The sequence below is a fragment of the Eurytemora carolleeae genome, unplaced genomic scaffold (assembly GCF_000591075.1).
Source record: "Eurytemora carolleeae unplaced genomic scaffold, Eaff_2.0 scaffold734, whole genome shotgun sequence".
In the NCBI taxonomy this organism is placed as follows: domain Eukaryota; kingdom Metazoa; phylum Arthropoda; class Copepoda; order Calanoida; family Temoridae; genus Eurytemora; species Eurytemora carolleeae.
This window is the reverse complement of record NW_019396645.1, coordinates 151,688-174,005: the sequence shown is the minus strand read 5'-3', so window position 1 is coordinate 174,005 and position 22,318 is coordinate 151,688. Positions and strand designations below refer to the sequence as shown.

Here is a 22,318-nt window from a genome sequence, read left to right as displayed (position 1 = left end):
GAGGGTCGGAGGAGGTCGGCCCGGCGCCTAAGACTAGGTTCCCGACTCTAAGATTCTACTCGGGGCGTTGTTAAAAAAAAGTTTGGGGATGTTATTAAAAAAATTAGTTAGAGGCTAATTTTGAAATTTTGATCATCCATAATCCTTCCCTAGGGTCATGTGAGGTCCGTGTATCTCAATATGTTTTTACTTTCTATTGTTGACATTTCAGCTTAACCTTGTGTTTTCTTTCAGTAACCAGCTGACTGGTATTTGTCAAGTATGGAGAAATAAGACGTGGCAACCCTTTCCATCCTTGAACCAAGGAAGATCATTCTTTACATTAAACAGTTTAAACGATACAATTGTTGTCAGCGGAGGGTTAACTCCAGAGTAAGTTTTTAAAACTTTTTTTTCTAGGTTTGTATAACCTAGGCATATTCCTGATTATCAAAAATATTAGAGGGGGGGGGGGGGTCTTGAGGACCTCTCCTCCTTGTTGTGGTCTATTTCTATATATATTTAATACCTGTTGGGAAAGCCATTGCCTTCAAAATTCTCTTTAAAAAAATTTAATTGCAAAATTTAGTTATTTTAAAAAAATGGCAAGAACCAAAAGTATATTTTTATAAGACTTTATTCAAAACCTTTAAGCTTGAATTCAAGTAAATTTAACCCTATCTCCGCTGGGGTACTTGAAAACCAGGATACGCTGGGGGGGGGGGTCAATTTGACCCCCCCCTCTAAATCCCATGTTTTATGTCCAAATATGACAAATGATACATCATTAGAAAGCTCTTGTGCTCTACTTTTAGAATCTGCAAAAAAATTTGCAAATTTGCGAAAATTGAATTTTTTATCGCAAAATCCAGTTTTATAGTAAAAATGTTTGCAAAAAAAAATTTGTCCAAAAAATGACAAATTATACATTTTTGAAAAGCCCTTGACCATGCCATTTCAAATATGCAAAAATTTTTGCAAAATTTTAAATAACCTGATCTTTAATCAAGAAAAACTAAAAATGTGCAAATTTCCTTTGACAGGTTGTTTGCAAAAAATTTGCAATTTTTTTTTCGCAAAACTTGTGCAATCCGTTTTCTTATGTCATAGGCTTTCCAAAAAGCTAAATTTTATCAAAATCTGACAAGTGAAAGTGGGTCAAAACAAAGATTTAGTTTGCTACAGGCAAAAGCAGTCATTCAAGCAGTGTGCCTGAGGACTCAGGCAGTTAGTATTAAAGCCCGGTTTTAGGCCTAAAGGGAGGGCTTTGGGTATGTAAGAAAAGTCAGAAAATTTCAACATCCTCAGACCAATACTTTTTGAGTTATGTAAAAAAAACTACAGGGGGGGGTCAAATTGACCCCCCCCCAGCGGGAATAGGGTTAACTGTGAAAATTCCCTATAAATGTATATGCAAAGTTTACGCTAAATTCCTTTGTAAGTCTGTTTGTGTAACTCAATTCAGGCATATGCCTTAGTTAATTAGAAAAGTTAATAAATGAACAAAACAATGTTATCTATGTCCCCAAAAAAATATTGTAATATCATAACATAAATTTATGAATTTGATCATCATAGCTAGAGAAGATCATTCTAGAATCTAGATTTTGTTCATAAGTATGTGGAACCCAAATAAAGCTTCAAAATTAGTTTGTATTTCATATTTAGAACATCAAGCAGTATGGAGATATACAATAAAACAGGAGAGAAATGGGAACAGCTGAGTATTGAATTAACTTTTGCTAGATATCAACATTGTGCTGTTGACATTAGGTAAAGTTGCAGTTATCTAGGGTGTCAAAATAAACATGAAATTAAAGATCTAAAAAGTGATTAACTCTATTTTTTCTTCTTTATGTTTTTTTTGATTAACTTCTTAAACCTAACTTGTCGCTAAAAAGGTTAACTTGGGCTGAAATAGATTTTGCTGAGCATTACTGGACTGGACTCTCAGCTTTGAGTTCTGAAATGAATTTACAGAATTTTTCAGTTCTCAAACTGTTCTCTCGTAGTTTTTAGTTATTTTGCATGAAATCTGAACCTATACCTCATTTATAAGAGTACTTTTTAGGTTTTATCTAGTTTCGTTTTTTCTATTTCCTTCTATTTTAGTTTGGTGAATCTTTTTTGGTTTCAGTTCTTTCTAGTTTAGAAATCCAACATCAAACCATGTCTACATGTTGGTAGTTCTTGTTCTTGTTTTTTTTGTGTCTAATTTGTTTAATCTTTTTGACCAATTTTGATAAAACCACATATCCCCTGCACCATTAAAGTTGGTAATCTATTTTTTTTAATGAGCTGGCATTGAAATTGGACTATGAATGTGAGCAGCTATACATAGATTTAAACCACCTTAATTTATAGAGATTCCGTTAACCCGAGTCTTCATTGCGTTTTTTGGCAAAGAAAAGAATTTAAAGATTTTAATGTTGTCAGCTCAATACAAAGCAGAAAATAATTTTTTAAACGGAAAACTATTGATAATGGGTGGAAAGGCTGAAGCATCAGTAACAGAAACAGTGGAACAATACACAATAAACTTAGCTACATTAGAAGCTAGTAATATTACGAAGGCAAATATGCTAACTGAAAGGTAATATACATTTTTAAATTCAGAGGTGTATTCCTGAACAATCGTCCTTATTAAAATCACTGAAACAAAAGTGTGGATATTCTTAAATGAAATTTTGTGAAACTTGAAGGTAGTTTGGGGAACAGATTCTCAAAGTATGGTTCCAATAAAAATTCCCCTGATAATCTTTAGAGAAATTATTTGAACATCTAATTGTAGAGATAATTTGGGGTAAAGATTTTCAAGACTGGGTTCAGAGAAATTCATCAACAATTTTCCAGCCAAATTTTAAAACAGAGAAATTCCAGAGACTTCAAATACTAAATTAGATAAAACTGATGTCAATGACATAAAAATTCATACAATAACACCATGTGCATTGTGAAGAATGTGACAGATTTTTTTCTGGAGGTCTTAAAAACGTTTTTAAAAAGGTTCTTCTAAATCTTAATGAACAATTTTTTTTAAATTCTTAGATACAAATTTCTGTTAATTTGTAGTATCTATGTAGATACATGTTCTCTTGTGCTGTCTTTGAGAACAATGTGTATATTTCTGGTGGCACTGACACATATGATGATTCTGTGGATATGTATGATGTTGATAAGGATGTCTGGACACGATTAACGACAACGCTCAATGATGGAAGTTCATATTATCGCCAAATTATTAATCTGAATGGAGCTTTGTATCTTTTTGCCAAGGTGACAGAAGTCTACAAGGATGGCATCTGGAGTCTTGTCAATGATTCAACTATATCTGAAAATGATTTCTTCAACATGGTGGTTGTACCTTGTGAGAACTACCTTTGTGGATAAATGTTCACTAAATATTTAATGGATTTCATTCCACATCGCAATGTTGATGGAAACAATTGCTAGAATCGAAATTAAATTTGTGAAACTTTCTGTGATTTAATAGTTATAGATAGTTATGTGAGACCAGTTGCACAGTCCACACTCAAATTATAATAATTAACAACCTCAAAATATATGACAATTGGAACTTTGCTCGCCCTAAAGTAATAAATAATTTTAACCAAGGAGAATTGAATACAAGGAGGGGGCAATAGGGTTTCCGTACACTTTGCTTTGACGTTTTTGGACTGCTGGAGAACTAGTTTTTGCGTAACAACAATAATAAAGATTGTTAACAATAACACAAATGATGAAGATTCACCGTATACTAACTCATGTTTGTTTACGTTAGATCGGCTGCCTTAATTATTGTTGTTACGCAAAAACTAGTTCTCCAGCAGTCCAAAAACGTCATAGCAAAGTGTACGGAAACCCTATTGCCCCCTCCTTGTATTCAATTCTCCTTGATTTTAAGTCTCCATACAAAGTATATTACAGACTGCCCTTTATTTACAGAATAAATGGTTGCATTAATGTTTAGTTCCAACAGTAAAAAAATCGTTAAGATTTAAAAATCAACAGTTTTCGATAACCTCTGTTTCATTAACATAACGTTGCTTAGCCCTAAGGGTTAGAGGGACAGTTTACCAAATTCAGCCAATGGAAGGAATCAGCTGTCATCTTTTTTAAAAATAAAAAAACAATTCGTCATTTTGTTATCTAAGTGCAAGTAATGGCGATATGAAGCCCAAAATAAAATAAATAAAATTCACATGCTCATACTTTATTCTATTCATACTTAGCAGTTTCTCTATGATTGATAGATTTATTAGATATCAATCATACAATTCATTTGATGAAGCTGTATAACAACTGATATAATTTAGCAATAAACAGTGACTAATTGTTTTATAAAATTTTTATTTTTGATAATTACCTGAGAATTAAGCCAAATATAAGTATTTTAAAGTAAAGATTTCTTTTAAAGTAATATCTTCAAAATTAATGTTGACAATATTCTATGACAACAACTGAAGTTTCAGGCTCAGGCAGTTAGCATAAAGCCCGGTTTTAGACTTAAAGGAAGGGAGCTATGGGTATTTAGGAAAAGCCAGAAAATTTCAACAGCCTCAGACCAATACTTTTTGAGTTATGTAAAAGTGCAAATTCCAGAAAGTATAAAAACTCCGTTTTTCCACTTTGAACTATATGTACCCTTCAGAAGGGGGTAGTGCGGATAGCAGAGGGTGGTGAGGGTTAGTTGCCATTCAGATTTAGCATCAAGGTTGGGGTTTCTCTAAAAACGGACGGTAGTGAGGGAAGTTGCCATTCAGATTCAGCTTCAATTGTGGGGTCTCTCTAAAAGCAGACGGTAGTTTCAATTGAGATTTAGCTTAAAGCCAACTACCCAAAGCTTTTTTTTATCAATATAATGAAGGCGACGTTCGAATTAATTTGATTTATATCAAGCTTTTAACAGCATGGATACAGATAAACATGGAAACAAAGAAGTTGTCAATTTAAAAAGCTTCTCTTTAATTACTTATAAACTTGTAATTCGAGATAGGTTGGAAACAATATAAAAATTTATATAAATAACTGTCTTTAATATATTGATTCAATTGCCTACCACCGTTGTAACCTGTTAGTGTTAAATCTCTTATTAAATGAAATGGATCTGTTAGCACTTCACGATTTCTCTGTCGCATGTTCATTAGACTATTTAAAGGGAGTGATTGCGAAAAATTAAAAGGGGTAGAGGATGATGTCAAATTTAGTTCGATATTGATCGCTAGCGACTAATTTTACATTTATCTGTTCCTGTTTTATCAGTATTTTTAAAATTAATTAAATTATTCACGATCTGAGTGAAAAATGCAATTCCGTGAATTTGTATGGAATTAATTGGTGGTGATAAATATCGAATTTAATTCGATATCAACCTATACCCCCTTTTATTTTTCGCAGACACTTCCTTTAAGTTATAACTTAAATCCAAAAGCCGCCTTTCTACTCCCGAGTTTTATATCTTTTCATATACTTACTTTTAAGATGAAAATAAATAATGATTAATAAATATTGTTGTTAAAATTAATTCGAAATATAAGGAAGACGATTTTTCCGACTCAAATTGCCGTAGCCTTTTCTCTAGATGTTTGCGTACTCTAATCATTAGTTTTAAAAGACTTCAAATTTTGTGCAATGTAAAGCAAAAAAATTAATAGTTTGGTGTTCTACACAACCTGATAGTACCATCCTAGTATAACTGAGTGATTTTAATCTTCTAAGAAAGAAAAGATATGNTGAAGTTCTACAAACACCTCCAATTGATATTCGTCTATAGTTTCTTTATTAATTTCTAAACCAACCAATTTTAATGCCACTTGGGAAAATATTTCAAAACATCCGTTTTATTAAATAAATGTTAGAAATATCCATGTAGATCTCCTTTTATTTTATCATATTGACTTTTAAAGTCTACAATTGTATTTAAATCATAACAAAAAACATGAAAGAACAAAAACATTACAATACAATCTATAATTAGTAATTACAAACACTTGAAATACAATTTGTCAGGGAACAAAACTTTATAAAAACACATTCTTGAGATGACTAAAATCCTATTTTTTCTGCTAACACATCTGAACCATACATTTGAAAATAAAATTGTTCCCTCCACATCTAACTATAAACATGAGGATTAAATGGAATTTTTTCGACCTTTTTATTACAATTAATAAACGACGACACTTGATGATAATAATGTTGAGAAACTTCTAAACTTTTTAAATTAAGAACCACTGCGATCGTTTTCAGTATCTAACAAAATTACCATTGTTAAAATCATATTTGAAAAGAAAGAAAAAATTGTTTAAGAATTGAAGTCCACATTTTAGAAATTCCATTAAAAACAGAAACAGATTCACTAATAAAACCCAAACATAAACTTCAGTGGTAGGTGATCATATAAAAATATTAAAGACGACTTTTTTATTTAAGTTTTTTATTCCAAGCTTTTTTCGAATTACAAGTTTACAAGTAATTAAAGAGAAGCATTTTTAATTGACAGCTTCTATTTGTTTACTTTTTCTGTGTATCCATGCAGTTTAAAAGCTAGGTATAAAACAAAATTGAAAAAGAAAATCGTCTTCATTGTATTGATATATACGAAGACGACTGTATTTGAGGGATAAGTAAAAGTAAAGACGTTTGCTTTAACATAAAAAGGTCAATAATTCAAATGTTTTTTTTGGTTATCATTTTTCTAAATAAAAATAATTTTTTTCTCAGACGGTACAGTTTACAAAAGCTATGCTAATATCAAAGTGAGAGGGAAAATCAGGGAAGTATTAATTCTCATCTGTTAGACAAAATTTGTTTTCATCAAAATATCAATCCTCAGCTAATCTCACAGTTTCTTTTACGTGATCTAAAAATTATAATTATTCATGCCATCTCTACACTTTTCTCTAAAGAGTCTGAATCCACCGTTTTCAAGCTGTTTGGAGATTCTTCTATTTTCAACGGAGACGGACTGCAGGAAATGTCGTCTTTCTGAATATGAACCTTTCCCGCATTTTCAACAGTTTTTGAGGATTTCGGAAAATCACTGATATCCAGGGACATGGAAATATCTTTTGCATCGTCAGCTGTATCCATCGTTCCACGCTGAGATATCTAAACAAAGGTTGCCTTAAAAACTTATTGAGAATTAAGATGAATGATATTGAATTCGGATAATTTTCAAATTTTTATTTTCAAAGTAGAAAAAAAAATTTATTCCTTGTGACGGAAGTAAAAAAGAATCATTTAATAATTTAATTTTTTCCTTAGTGTATATTTACAATTTAGAATAAACTGGCCTACTGCCCTATTTTACTATTTTTACTGTTCCCTTAAATTGATAATTCTTTTTCCTTGCAAAATCAATAAATAAACCACTTCAGGTGAAATACTTAAAATCAAAACTAGAATCGTCCTATTTAAAGAATTTAAATCCTCTTTGTACTCTAACCCTTTGTGGACATTCTTAATATCTAATTTATTTTAACATTCGATCAAAATTAGTCATCTCCATTAATAAGCCAGCAATTCAAAAACAAAGCTTTTATTTAGAAAAAATACTTGAATAAACATCATTTGTGGGATCTCGCCTGACCCCAGGGAAAGTTTAGAATTTTCAAAAATTTGCATCTAACAAAATTCGATTTTTGTAAATTTTAAAAATCCAAGATTTTTTTTTATAAAATCCGTGAAATTGGTGTTTGTTTTTGTTTCACAATGTACACAAAGAGAACATATTCTATATTGATAAATCCTTGTTTATATATAGTTTACCCTATACCTCTTTTGTAGACTGTGAAAGAATACCCTGCATTAAATCAGAAGCAAAACATTTTACAACTTTAGGTCCAGGAGGGCTGACCTCTTTCTCCTTAATAATAATAATAATAATAATAATAATAATAATAATAATAAAAAACCTGAATATGCATGCCGGGAATCTCTGTACCCCTAGGTGGGGCTTTCTTGGGCGTGGCAGGATCTCCTGATCCTACCCCTGGTAGTGAGCTAGGTCGAGGAGACCGGCTACGTGAGGGTGGGCGGATCTCTTCTAAGAAGGATGATGTAGACACACCCTCCACCAGGCGTAAAGGAAAGCCCGAATCCAACCTGAAAGGAATTATAAATGTTACATTAACAATATATATTGTGTATGTAATAAGTTGGTTCGGTTTTCTGTACTTTAAAAGGATACAAAGAAATCTTAGAAATTTTACAAAATTTCAAAATTATTTGATCTAAACATTTGATGTTGCTCCACTATGCCAAGTTTTGGCATAAAATTATAATAACAAAGATATAATTTCCAAGTTTGATAAAAATAACCTTTACAGAATACATCTTTTAAATCCTGGATGTTTTATTAAAAGTTAAAAAAACGAAACATAAAGATTTAACAACATCAGTAGAGATTAAAGTTTAAAAAAGTTGAGAATTGAATTATTGTAAACAGTTGACTGAAAACGCTTAAATTAAGTTTATACGGTCCTGTCTTCTTAATATCAATAAACAAAATCTGCTGCAATACAAAAACGGGTTAACTGTCGTCTTTGTAGTTTTTTTTTTAATAGAAATTTTCAGATTAGTCCCGAAAATTGTAATTTAAAGCTTTAAACGATCCAATATGATATGGGACACCATGTGAATAAAAAAATCTGCTGCAGTACAAAGAACGGGTTAACTGTCGTCTTTGTATTTTTTATAAAGAAATGCCGCGATTGTATTTAGTACTTGGCAAAAATATCCACTGAAAACTTCAAGAAAATTGCAAAGATTTTATTTATGTCATTTCACCTTGTATGGTCACTGTCACTTGTATCTACGTCAGTAAATGCCTGAAATTTATCATTTAGTCAATATATATATTTATAATTTATATTTTATAATAAAGCTCTTCGCTCATATAGACATTTGTATGTATGTATGTATGTATTCTAATATATTCTTCCTTATGTTCAGGGGTTTCCGATATCATAAGAATTAAGTAACAAATTTGAAATTGACCTTGTTAAAGTGAGTGTTTGCGAAAAATTAAAGTGGGTATATAGGCTTACGGCGAAAAGTAAGTACTTTTGATCGCTACTAATCTTACTATTGCGTATGTAAGGAGAAAACTGTTAAAAAACTACTCATGCTGAAGAACGTGGTGTCCATGCAAATTTAGAAAGATGCAACATTCAACTTGGATAGTAAAATAATCAATTTAATTCCAAACAAATCATTTAGATATTACAAACAATAGTCATCGATTATTTTTCGACGCATTCGTTTATAGTTAATAATTCATAATATTTTTTTAAAAACAATATTTCGTTGGGAATGGTTTTTGAACATTCCTGGAAAATATGAAAATGTCGTCTTCATTATCAAAAATTCTCGAAACAGGGATAAATGTTTTCAGAAGTAACTTTCAGATTATAAAAAATAAAGAAATATTATGAAATATTAACTTTATACGAAAGCGTCAAAAAATTATCGATGATTATTGGTTGTAATATCTGAATGATATGTTTGGAATTAAATTGATTATTTACAATCCGAGTTGAATATTGCTACTTTCTGAATTCGTATGGACGCTTCGTTCTTCGGTATGAGTCGTTTTAACAATGTTCTCCTTATAGACGCAACAGATGTAAGTATGATTAGTAGCGATCAAAAGCGCTTATTTTTCGCCGTAACCCTCCCCCTTTAATTTTTCGCGTACACTCCCTTTAAGAATTAAGTTTTAACACCAAATTTCATTGGTATAAAAAAATGTTACGTCTGTATAGAGCATATTTAATGTATACATAGACGCAAACGGGTTTTATTTTATCTTCAAAACGTTGTATGATGTGTCTGTATTATTTCTTTACAAGTTCACAACACAAACAAACAATAGCAAACGAAATATTTTACGACTAAAAAAAATGTATTAGAAAAATAACTTAATTTTCTAAAATTAATAAAGCTATTCAGTTTTACCTGCCGACTCCCGAATAGAAAAGTCTCATTTTGAGGTGTTTTAACTGCAACTATATCGGTCTAGATCAAATAATTTTATTTAAAAAACACGTTTTTTGGTTAATCAAATTTACATTAATTTTTTAGATGTTTGGAAGAAATTTTGGCAACATTAATGGGAAAGATTGTTTGTTACCATGACCATGTACATACTATGTAGTTTTTGTTATTGAAAAAGTATATGGAGCTCTTTAAATCTGTTACCGCATGTTTTATGGATTTTTTCATATATTTTACCAAAAACAGGTATTCCTCGTGCCACGAAAAATCGATCACTATTAAAAATAAATTCAAGACGACATTTAAAAATTCTTTCGATGTTTCCGAAGTTTTGGGTTAACTGTAGCATGTACTGTACCTGTGCTAAACTATCACAAGATCTGCTGATGGTTACAGGGTTTGGTAAGGTGAGAGAGGGAGGAAGGGACATCGTCATGGAGTTAGGTAAACCTTGATGTACGCTATGTACACTATGAACCCCCGGGGGTGTACTGGAGCTAGAATGCCGCGATCTTTCGCTCACATATCTCACAACTGTTGCTAGGGAGGCTTGAAGGTTCTCAACTTGATTCTAAAATAATTTTATAAAACCAAAATCTAAAACTGGATATATTCACAACAAATAAAAACAATTAAAAGTGCAAATCTAAATTGCCAGCTGATGAAAATTCAAGATGGCGACTGAATACCTGAAGGTTAGCACATGTTCTTGAAAGATCTGCAACAGATTTATCATCTACACCACTAGTAGAACTACCAGACCCTCCCAAGAAATCGTCTCCTGGACAATTTGTTAAAAGTTTAAATTATAAATAATAATTGATTATACCGAAGACGCGATCTTTTTTAGGATGCTGCACTGTAAATTTATCTGACTATTATGTACAGATGTATTTGACGTCATAACATGAAAACCGAAGTTTTTAACACAGTTGTGAATATTTTGTGCTTGAAAATTAAACAAAAATGAATAACATTATAATTTGTATTTCAAAAGTTATTTTATCATTTGTTGGATGAAGAATCTTTTAGTTGAAATAAACCTGAATTTGTGATTAACTTATGCAGCTCTTTTTTATTAAAAAATAGCCAAAAATCGTTTATGACATTTTCAGATGTATAAATCACCTTTAAGCAACAGAAGGGACAGAAGCACAGATATATCCAATGTAAAATAAAAAAATAAAGAACTATCGCTAAAAATTGTCTTTCAACTATCATGTTAGTGTGAACGATTGTACCTCTACTGCTATCACTATCCTCTTGCCACTGCTGCGAACCAGGCAAAAGACGACCCATCCGGAAACTTTTTTTCCCAAGATTCTATTACAACACCAGTTTGATATTTATTATTGAAAACGGTTAATGACCAAAATAATTTTTTCATATTTTCAATTTTAGCCTTTGCCGAAAACTTTGATTTTCAAATTCCATCTTTAAAGCTTAATGTCAAAGACTTTAGATAATTGAAACATATATGGTCTGTTAGATCAAAATATTGAAACATATATGGTCTGTTAGATCAAAAAATCTATGTTTACATCGTCAGGTTGCAAAGATATAAGGATTGGAAAATTTGGGATTGCGGAAAAACTCAATTATTTTTCTAGGGATTGAGATTTCACAAAGTTTTAGAATCTTTGTTTCTGCTGTTAAACATTTCAAATATCCTATATGAAGTTGAAAAAATTACTAATTTTAGTTAAATTTACATGTTTTCATGAAAAAATTACTAATTTTAGTTAAATTTACATCAGTTTCATGAAAAAATTACTAATTTTAATTAAATTTACATCAGTTTCATAAAAAAATTACTAATTTTAGTTAAATTTACATCAGTTTCATGAAAAAATTACTAATTTTAGTTAAATTTACATCAGTTTCATAAAAAAATTACTAATTTTAGTTAAATTTACATCAGTTTCATGAAAAAATTACTAATTTTAGTTAAATTTACATCAGTTTCATGAAAAAATTCCTGGAATAAAATACCACCGTTACTATTTTTTCCCAAAGCGAACACTTTTATATATTTAGGTTTAGGAGGATAACATAAACCCATTGATTAATGAAAACTCCGTGTTCCCTTTTGTGTCTCTGATCTGATCATCATGGATTCTAGACCAACAAAATCAAGATCATTCTCATATTGAAGGGTCTGCACCTCCTTCCACAGGGCCTAGAAAGTAATTTTAGTAGAGGTTAGAAATAAATATATATATAAAGAATATTGTTTTAGGAAACTGAAAGGAACTACATCTTGGCCATAAAAAATTGTTCAGCTTTGATTCAAGTTTTACAGGCACATGTTTTAACCTTGTGTTCCCGTTTTCATGAAAATTAAATCCAAACCAAAGATAACAAAGGAAATGAGGGGCAAAAGCTAGAAGATATGGTTTCTACCCTAATAATGTCAGTTGATAAAGGTTCCTACCCTAATAGTGTCGGTTAATAAAGGTTCCTACCCTAATAGTGTCAGTTAATAAAGGTTCCTACCCTAACAGTGCCAGTTAATAATGGTTCCTACCCTAGTAGTGCCAATAAATAAAGGTTCCTGCCCTAAGAGTGTCGGTTAATAAAGGTTCCTACCCTAATAGTTTTAGTAAATAAAGGTTTCTACCCTCATAGTGTCGGTTAGTAAAGGTTCCTCCCCTAATAGTGTCAGTTAATAAAGGTTCCTACACTAATAGTGTCAGTTAATACAGGTTCCTACCCTTATAGTGTCGGTTAATAAAGGTTCCTACCCAAATAGTGTCAGTTAATAAAGGTTCCTACCCTTATAGTGTCGGTTAATACAGGTTCCTACCCTTATAGTGTCGGTTAATAAAGGTTCCTACCCTAATAATGTCAGTTAATAAAGGTTCCTACCCTAAGAGTGTCGGTTAATACAGGTTCCTACCCTAAGAGTGTCAGTTAATAAAGGTTCCTACCCTTATAGTGTCGGTTAATAAAGGTTCCTACCCTAATAGTGTCAGTTAATAAAGGTTCCTACCCTTATAGTGTCGGTTAATAAAGGTTCCTACCCTAATAGTGTCAGTTAGGTTCCTACCCTAATAGTGTCAGGTAATACAGGTTCCTACCCTAAGAGTGTCGGTTAATAATGGTTCCTACCCTAACAGTGTCAGTTAGGTTCCTACCCTAATAGTGTCAGTTAATAAAGGTTCCTACCCTAAGAGTGTCGGTTAATAAAGGTTCCTACCCTAATAGTGACAGTTAGGTTTCTACCCTAATAGTGTCGGTTAATACAGGTTCCTACCCTAAGAGTGTCGGTTAATAAAGGTTCCTACCCTAATGGTGTCAGTTTGTACTTTCCTCAGCTTTCTTTCCTGGTCCAGCGCTGCTCTAGCATTACGTAGCTCCTAAAACAAGAATAAATGAGCCCGGGTAAATCTATTATACTTTGCTTGCCTTTAAATCTTGCATTTCTTTATCAAAAGAAGATCTTTCCAGTACGCATAGAATACTGACTACGCGAAACTCCTCTGGGCTTCTGTCTCATGGTATTTGTAAAACCAAATTTTGAAAAGACGACATCTAGGAGTCCTATCTGTTATTTTAATTAATCTATTGCTTAAACTATCGAACAAAATGTGTGGGAGCAAAATGATAACTTATGCTACACAGCGACATCATTTCCATTTTTTAACATTGCCATGACTCTTAAGTAGCAGCTGAAGTTAAACTCGTTCAATATTTACTGCTAGACAATAGAGAAGATATGTATATAAACCTTGTTCAATATTTACTGCTAGACAATAGAGAAGATATGTATATAAACCTTGTTTAGCTGCTTGACATGTGCTTCAAGTCTCATACTTCGAATCTCATCTTGCATCTCACGAACCTGAAGTTGAAACTGATTTTATTTTTATTTACGTTTTCATTTCGGAAATTTTTTTTCATTCCAATTCTTTTTATTACAACGTTGAATTTTTACGAATTTTATATTGAACATTACCTTCTTTCTTGACATTAGAATTTGATTCTTTTTTGTTTAAAATTTGTTTTTAACTTGAACAGCTATAATATTTTTTTAAATTTGAAATTTTTTTGATTACTTTCAAAGATTAAAGAGAATCTTCAAGTCTCAACTGTCATGTTAGTTTGACATTCTGTACCAATGTATGAATTGAGCTTTTTTTGACTGTCTGTATCTATGAAAGGACTCCACGACTCCAGGGAATGGGATTTTAAATCTATCAATGTTTACAGAAAAACCGTAAAAGTATTACAATTACAAAGAAAAATGGCCGCTTAAAATAAACATTTAAACCTGTGGATCTGAAGTTCTTGTATTGTGCCCTCTCCATCCTGCCTGTATACTTCTAGCCGCAGTGTTTACATTCTCTAGTCCTCCTAGAAGTATATATATATATATATATATATACTTGAAGTGTGAAACATTATGTTTGGTATAATTCTTTTTTAATAAAATGTGAAGTTTAAAAACTAAAATATATATATATATATCTATATATTTCTACGATATAGATATACACCTACCTCAATGTACTCATGAAGATATTTTGATAATTTTGATAATTCACATAACAGTTTCCTATGACCAGAATATTTCATTGATTTTTTAATGTGAAAGATGGATCCCATGTCAGGCTGTGACATACGTTTTGTGTTTACATTACCGCCCAGAAACAGTGCACTTCAGTACAAAAGATGCGTACACCTCTGAAATAACTTTCCTTGCGTTATAACCTTGTATAAACCTACCTCTATGTACTCCTGAAGACAGTGTACTGGATCTGGGTCTGGATATAGATCTATCAGAACGGGAAGTTGGACGATCTGAATAACTTGAACCAACTGCACCACTCCCTGAAAAAGAATGGCAAATGCAAAATTAAAATATGCAAATGCAAAATCTAAATCTGCATTTGAAGCCTTTTGTTACATTGTATACGGTGCAATGTGCATATTATAGATCTTAGAATATTTCTTAGGCGATTAACTATTGGTGGAATCCTAGAATATTACAATCACCCAATCTCTGTGATTGACTCCTATAGTATATTACAATCACAAAATCTCTGTGATTGACTTCTCTGTAATTGTATCCTATAATATACTACAATCACCCAATCTTTGTGATTGACTCCTATAATATAATATAATCATCTAATCTCTGCGATTGACTCCTATAGTATAATATAATCACCTAATCTCTGTAATTGTCTCCAAAATATAAAACAATCACCCAATCTCTGTGATTGACTCCTATAGTATAATATAATCATCTAATCTCTGTGATTGACTCCTATAGTATAATATAATCACCTAATCTCTGTAATTGTATCCTATAATATAATACAATCACCCAATCTCTGTGATTGACTCCTATAATATAATATAATCACCTAATCTCTGTAATTGTCTCCAAAATATAATACAATCACCCAATCTCTGTGATTGACTCCTATAGTATAATATAATCATCTAATCTCTGTAATTGACTCCTATAGTAAAATATAATCACCCAATCTTTGTGATTGACTCCTAATTCAATATCATCACCTAATCTCTGTGATTGACTCCTAGTAAGTGAAGTAGATCTAGGTCTAGAACTACTGCTCCCAACCTGCATAGAACTGGCGCTCTGGCAAAAATACATCTTTTAAAAAAGAATTCAATTTTTTTTATATTTTGAATATTAAATCAGAGTTTATTCAGATCAAAACAAATCAGAGCTTTATTGATGCTCCTACATCTGTCAACAAATTACGCTCTTATAATGTGTAACTTTTGTAACTTTTGTAAAAGAAATAGTGATATAATAGAATTTCAGTACCTAATAACTCATGTGTACACTGTATCCTTATCTTGGTGAAGAAAACGATTAAAAATCGCTTTCTTTTAAAAGAAAGCGACTCAGAACGGACGGTCGCTTAATAACGTATTAAAAGTCTGAAAATTAAAGGATTTTTAATCACTAACTTACGGATTAAAAATCTGTAACTTGGCGAAATAACGGATTATTAATCTGAAGTTTCTCTGACAAACTGTACGCACGGACAATTTATCCGTTATTTCACGAAATAAACGATTTTTAATCTGCGACTTTAAACATTGTTTTTCCAAAGATTAAAAATCACTGACAANCCACTATTATATCCATGTCTTACATGTAAGATCCATGTACAAAATATGATAGGAGGGGGAGGGGGGTGGGTAAAAAAATCGTTTATTAGGAAATTATCAATCAACCTAGATTTTCTAAAAAAAGACTAGATTCAACATGGATTTTCTTAGCAACAAAACAAAAAAAAGCATTAATTGTGCGCAACTCGAATAGATTACATGTATAAATATATAAGTTGGTTATATAAAAAAAACTATTTCTATAATTATATTATTATTACATTTTCAAGTCTGATGAACTGATTTCTCATTCTGTTTTCTGTTTGTGAAATCTTGGTCACAAATATTGTCAGCTGTTGACGTACTTTTAAAGAAAACCAGTTGATAATTTAAAGAAAGGTCAATGAGTACATTATTCTAAACTTTACAGTCTACAGAGTCTACACGTACGGGCACGGCTTAAAATATAATTTAATTATTTACCAGACATCTCGACTCTACGAACTCGACCGACTCGGCATTGACAATACCATAGTAAAATCAGCTGCGTCATCCTTTCAATGATTGATTATTGTGGATGATTTTTTGTCGCAGATTAAAAATCGTTAAATAATGAAATTACTTTTAATCAGTGACAAAAAATCCGTTATTTGAGAAAGTAACGGATTTTTAATCACTGATTTTTTGTCGTTAAATTAGATACTTTTAATACCTTACTTAGAGACAATTTATCGTTAATTTACGGATTTTTTCTCTTTTATATTTTCAGATTTTTAATACGGAAGTAAGCGACAAAAAGTCTGAAACTAAAGGATTATTTGTCGCAGATTATTAACATTTTGATCTTAAGGATACAGTGTACCACTATATTGAATAGTACCAGATAATGTATTGAAATATATGCTAGCCTCTCTTTTATAATTTATACTGACCCCAGTATCTTGGTGATAAAACTTAGTCTTTATTTTTTTTAAGTACATAAAGTCCAGATGTTTTTTCCAAATTGTTTTTCAATATGTGTAAAATAAGTTTAAAATGTGAATTTAAAACCCAATACTGATACAAAGCTAAGCCCCGGCTGCAATAAAAAGGCCTAAAAACCAATACATGAAGATGGGTTAGGATCAGGCTACAGAAAGTTCACACATTATACTTAAAATATAATTTAACACGCTAAATATAACAAATCCTAACTCAAAACATTTATAACTATGACCGTCAAAGAACTGAAACTTTATGAATTTTATGGTGGCAACTTAAAGTGAAACTCCATGTATAAATGGCATTGTTGTGAACTTTGTATCACTTGAAATTACTCTTATAGTCCATTTTATATTACAGTGACAGAGGTGGATATCGAGATCAGTGTTTAATCTCGATTCTTGAACTTTTCTTAATCTACAGATTAATTTAATCTTTGTACGATATTCTGTAAAGTGTGGAAAACGAACAGCTGATCAGAAGCCAAGGAATTTTGCTTTTAGCTTGAATTGAGATAACAGAGAATTTACGGATATCCAAAATCATGAGATCAAGAAGATTCAAGTACCCAATGTGTATATTGAGATCAAGCGATCAGGATTATATAGGTATCAAACATAATTTAGTACCTAGCTCTGTACTCAGGGTTTAGGAAAAACAGAGGATCAGGATTATAGGTATCACACAATTTAGTACCTAGCTCTGTACTCAGGGTTTAGGAAAAACAGAGGATCAGGATTATAGGTATCAAACACAATTTAGTACCTAGCTCTGTACTCAGGGTTTAGGAAAAACAGAGGATCGAGAATAAGCTTGTTTTAGTCGTAATTTAAGTGCACCAACAAAATAATTTGTTTCTTAAAATCATGAATGGCATCTGAGATGCTTAACAGGCCCAATGTCGGTTGTCCGATGTAGTGAAAATTACCTTCCTTAAAAAGGAGTGTTTAAAGTTGAATGATTGCAAAATCTAAAACCAGACTTAATTTTTAAATCTTCATTTTAAACTTAAGGTATAGAAGTAGGGCTTTCCTAAATGTCTGATTTGTTTGTTTTGAATCAAATGAAAGATATAATTTCCTTTGTCATTTGATCTTGATTTATCCTCCTTTGCTCAGCGACTGGTCGTCTTCCGTCAGATCTATTCCAGGATTCTGATCTTCGTCCTTCTACTCGTCCCCTACCTGCTCCACCATCCCCTCTCCTTCCTCCTCCTTCTACTCGTATCCCACCTCCTTCTACTCTTCTTTCTGTTTCAACTCTTCGGTTTCCGGCATCACTTCGCCTTGGTCCTAAATAGGGTTGTTAATTGTTTCTAAAACGACAGAAAAATTTGTAGTTTTTCTTTTCGTTTTTGAAAAACGAAAAACAAAACGACGATTGCTCATATTACTGAAAACTATCGTTAACAATAGTCAAAGTTAAAAAAGGACATTCCTTCGGTAACGAAACGACAAAAATTAAATTTAAAAAAAAATTTCATTATTTTTTCGGTTTTGTCTACGTATATGATCGTTTTTATTTCAGAAAAGTCCAAAACGATCTATTCCTAGTCCTAAACATATTCTTCTTCATGATTGTGTATAGTGAAGCGAGAACAATTTTTTTAAATGTTAAAATGATTATGGATTATTAGTTTTCTTCCAACTAAACTATTTCTTTATAAGTGCTCTTTTTAGAGATATATTACAATGTGGAAGACGATGCCTGGCCGCGTTAAACAAGTTCCACAAGATTCAACAGAATGAGATAGAACGGATACGGGGCATAGTACTGATAAATCATCTACACGTGTGATATCGATTTGACTCTAGTTCTGAACCCTCTTGTAATAAGTTATAAGAAATATATATACTGGAAGTTATTTATGCATTTTTATTAGAATCTGACTCACGTCCTCTATAACAACATCTTTTGAGATTTTTATTCAGTAAAAGAAAAAACAAAGAAAGATTTATATTTAGTTTTTTCTCTATCTTACATTTCTCTTGGTCTTAAATAAATTATTGTATATATTAAAATTTGGACTTTTATTATCTATGTTTATTGCTTTCCAACTGTCAATGCAGGATGCTCTTGTTTAATTTTGGGACATATTGTAGAAAAAAAAGAAAAAAGAAATTAAAATGTTTTCCCATATATCTGCTCTCAGGGTAAAAGGAAAGTTAATGTTATAAAGAAAATGTATGATTAATTGTTTCCTTCTGTATTACAAAAAAGTTTTATTCAAGTGTTTTTTTTAAACTGTTCTGTCTCTGTCTACTGTCTACTGCCCGTGGCCTGCACGTTTAAAAAAAATTAAGCTGAATTATATTTAATTAACCTGCATTTCTCCCCTTGGCATCTTTTCCAGGCTCTTGGTTTGTTCTCCTAAAATATATATATAGTTTAACGCAGAACTTCGGAGACATCGAAAGACTTGATATAATGTCGTTTTCTAAACCTACTGATAAAGGAACACCGCAGATATTTAGTTTTTTAATTGAATAATTATTTGTAGCTCTTTTAAACTTTTCCGCATATTTCATAGTTATTTATTTACTTTCACTGAAATAAAATTCTTTTAATATCTCCGAAGATTGTATAGAACTACCAATATTTAAAAAAAATCTAAATAAATAATCGAACAATCTAAGTTGATATTCATTTTCGGAAAAGATTCCATAAATACAGTGAGACCCAAAAGAAAGTGGAATCTTTGTTATCTTTCACTTCCAAATGTCGCTAAAGATTTTGTAAATTGCAATTGGATTATTTATATTTAAGTACACGTTTAGAAATATATCAGTTGCACCAATTGCAAAATTATTTCTTAAGCAGAAGGAAGAACAAAGCCAGCATTTATTACAATGTACAAATTGATAACCAAGGAGTTTTTGATTTGTTACTACAGGGATACCCACAAAGGATGAGACTTCAGTGAGACGACTGTATGGAACTAATACAGTCTGTTTACATTCATGATTCCCTGCGACTGTAAACTTGTTTCTTTCTTTGCTTTAAATAACTATTCAAAGGCTATATTTAAGGCAGAAGACTAGATTTAACCTTGAAGAGTTTTAGGTCGTCTTTACAGTCTCAACCTTTGTGGGTAACCCTGTATAATATATGCAAAGTATGCAGTGAGCTAATATCAAAGTATATTTATTAGTTATCACTGTACAATAGAAATAACGTAATTTTAGGTTAGATTTACCTTGGACGGAGTTTGTTTGAAGTTTCACTATTATGCACTCTACACAAATAATATTATTAATATATAATATATAATATATGCATTACTATAGTTCAAGTGACCGGTGTTGCAGTAGAATTTTAAAAACAGTTCGGAATTTTGAAAACATTGGCGAATGGGTTTCCTAAAAAAAATGTCAGACAATTTGATCCAGCTGATTTGCTAGCTATAGCTAACTATATGAGCGACGAGCTTTACTATTTAGATATGCAAATAAAAGGAAAAGTTTAAAAACATGGGGATTGGGGATTATGTGGGAAAACTAGAAAATTCTTAAAGGGACTGTAAGCGTATAATTTCAAGTGACCCATAAAGTTAGAATGGCAATGCCAGATTCACAACAATATCTTTAAAAGCTTATGATCAAGTATGAATTACATATTAATGTTTATAATTTTTAAACTTGGTTATTTTTAGTTTTGGTTTCACCAAAAAAAGGACTTAAATATTTCTACTGCAGGAAAACATATAGAAATTATCAGAATTAAACAATTTTAAACTTTAAAAAGCGACAATATCTTCCATATTATCGATTATATGAAGGTGTCAAGTGTGCCGTTGAATTACATTTAAACAACAATTTTACAAAGAAAAAAATCAAAAAATTAACATATTTTATCCTGGAACAATGCACTTTTTCCCCGCACTTTTTTTCTTCTTTTGATGACATTTGATAAATAAAAGATGTAGCTTTCTCATTAGTGTCGATTATTATAAAATACTTGCATTTAATACAGGTAAAGAAGTTCTACTAATAAAACTTAAATCCCCAATTAACTATATAATAAAACAAGACATTCATATAATGTTCCCAAACGACGAAACGGCTGAACCGAATGGGCTGATATTTTTTTTGATACTCATGGGTAGTGACATAGGCTTAAAAATTCAAAAAAATATTTCCACGGGCAACGCCGGGCCCGTCAGCTTGTTGTAAATAAAATTGAAAACCAATCTTTTAATTAATCCAAATAAATTATTGCAGTTGCAAATTGCAATCAATAAAAAACATAAATTTATCAACAATGATAATTTAATTCAACACTAAACTAAAGCAAAAGCTAAAATCAGAATGTTTAAGATGGGTAAATGGGGGGGGGGGGGGAAAAACTAAATAAGATCATTCCTTGATTCTGTTTCTGTGTCAGAAGCCTCGTCATCTGCTAGTGAGAGAGGCTGGGCAGAATTACGTTTCCTAAACAAACACATTGAACACATTATACTTTTATGCGAACTTTAAAAGAAACTGTAGTCAAAATATTGTAGAGTTGCTTGGTGGCATTTTGTTTAATTGAGATAAACTACAACATTTCTTCACTTTTACTCAGATAAAGGTTTGGACATTTTAGACCAATAATAATATTAATATCAGATTTAGTAAAATACATCTGTTTAAACTGCTAAATATATTAAAAATAGTATTCTTTGTATGAACCCTTTAATTGAATTTTAATTTAAGAAATGATATGTTTTCTACAATTTATAGAAATCAACTAAAAACGATTTAATGATAATTTACACCTATAAAAACGAGTAATAAGACTGTTGTCAAATCTAAATTTGTTGGTTTACTTTATTTTATTTTATTCAAACCAAAAATCAGGTTAAAAACTTTTTCTGCTAAAAATGAATATTGTAAAACTTAAAACAGTCTAATCTTAATGAAATCTTTAAAGAAATGGGAGTTTTATCTAATTTATTGGGTTTTAAGATTTAGCCAATTCAAGAATCAGTTCAATGTTCAATGTTCATTATCACCTCCGGTTTAAATGGTATGAAGAGTGTCTCAAAAACTTATTTATAATTTTTTTACATTATATCATTTAAAGGGACTGTTCACGTAATGCAAAGATGGTAATACCCGATATACTTTAAAGCTGAGTCTGATAGAGTGTGAATTAAACATCAATGTTTATAATTTGAAAATCTAATTATTTTCAATTGAGATTTTTCTACAAAAGTGACTTGCGCATTTCTAGTGCAGAAAATTAAGAAGAATTATCAAAATTAAACCCTTTTAACTATACATAA

At 31.1% G+C, this 22,318-nt stretch overlaps 2 protein-coding genes across 2 annotated transcripts in view; one reads left to right on the top strand and one right to left on the bottom strand.

Annotated features, from left to right (window-relative positions):
- Positions 1-238: 238 nt before the first annotated feature.
- On the top strand, positions 239-3,459 carry LOC111706815 (uncharacterized). The gene is made up of 4 exons (XM_023479755.1): positions 239-372; positions 1,648-1,752; positions 2,447-2,572; positions 3,063-3,459. The coding sequence occupies exons 2-4, from the start codon at positions 1,661-1,663 to the stop codon at positions 3,367-3,369; spliced, it is 525 nt and encodes a 174-aa protein (XP_023335523.1). The 5' UTR covers positions 239-372; positions 1,648-1,660; the 3' UTR covers positions 3,370-3,459.
- A 2,458-nt stretch (positions 3,460-5,917) lies between these two features.
- LOC111706823 (uncharacterized) overlaps positions 5,918-22,318 on the bottom strand; it is a 43,157-nt gene continuing 26,756 nt past the window's right edge. Inside the window, exons 20-37 of the mRNA XM_023479763.1 lie at positions 21,414-21,482; positions 20,249-20,287; positions 19,376-19,422; positions 18,133-18,344; positions 15,508-15,589; positions 14,707-14,811; positions 14,252-14,334; positions 13,757-13,822; positions 13,266-13,337; positions 12,065-12,157; positions 11,220-11,301; positions 10,668-10,759; positions 10,337-10,549; positions 9,940-9,999; positions 8,770-8,810; positions 7,896-8,085; positions 7,757-7,846; positions 5,918-7,089 (exon numbers count right to left, since the gene is read on the bottom strand). Of these exons, the coding sequence (XP_023335531.1) occupies positions 6,859-7,089; positions 7,757-7,846; positions 7,896-8,085; positions 8,770-8,810; positions 9,940-9,999; positions 10,337-10,549; positions 10,668-10,759; positions 11,220-11,301; positions 12,065-12,157; positions 13,266-13,337; positions 13,757-13,822; positions 14,252-14,334; positions 14,707-14,811; positions 15,508-15,589; positions 18,133-18,344; positions 19,376-19,422; positions 20,249-20,287; positions 21,414-21,482 (1,867 nt within the window). The 3' untranslated portion in view covers positions 5,918-6,858. The remainder of the gene's footprint in view (positions 7,090-7,756; positions 7,847-7,895; positions 8,086-8,769; positions 8,811-9,939; positions 10,000-10,336; positions 10,550-10,667; positions 10,760-11,219; positions 11,302-12,064; positions 12,158-13,265; positions 13,338-13,756; positions 13,823-14,251; positions 14,335-14,706; positions 14,812-15,507; positions 15,590-18,132; positions 18,345-19,375; positions 19,423-20,248; positions 20,288-21,413; positions 21,483-22,318) is intronic.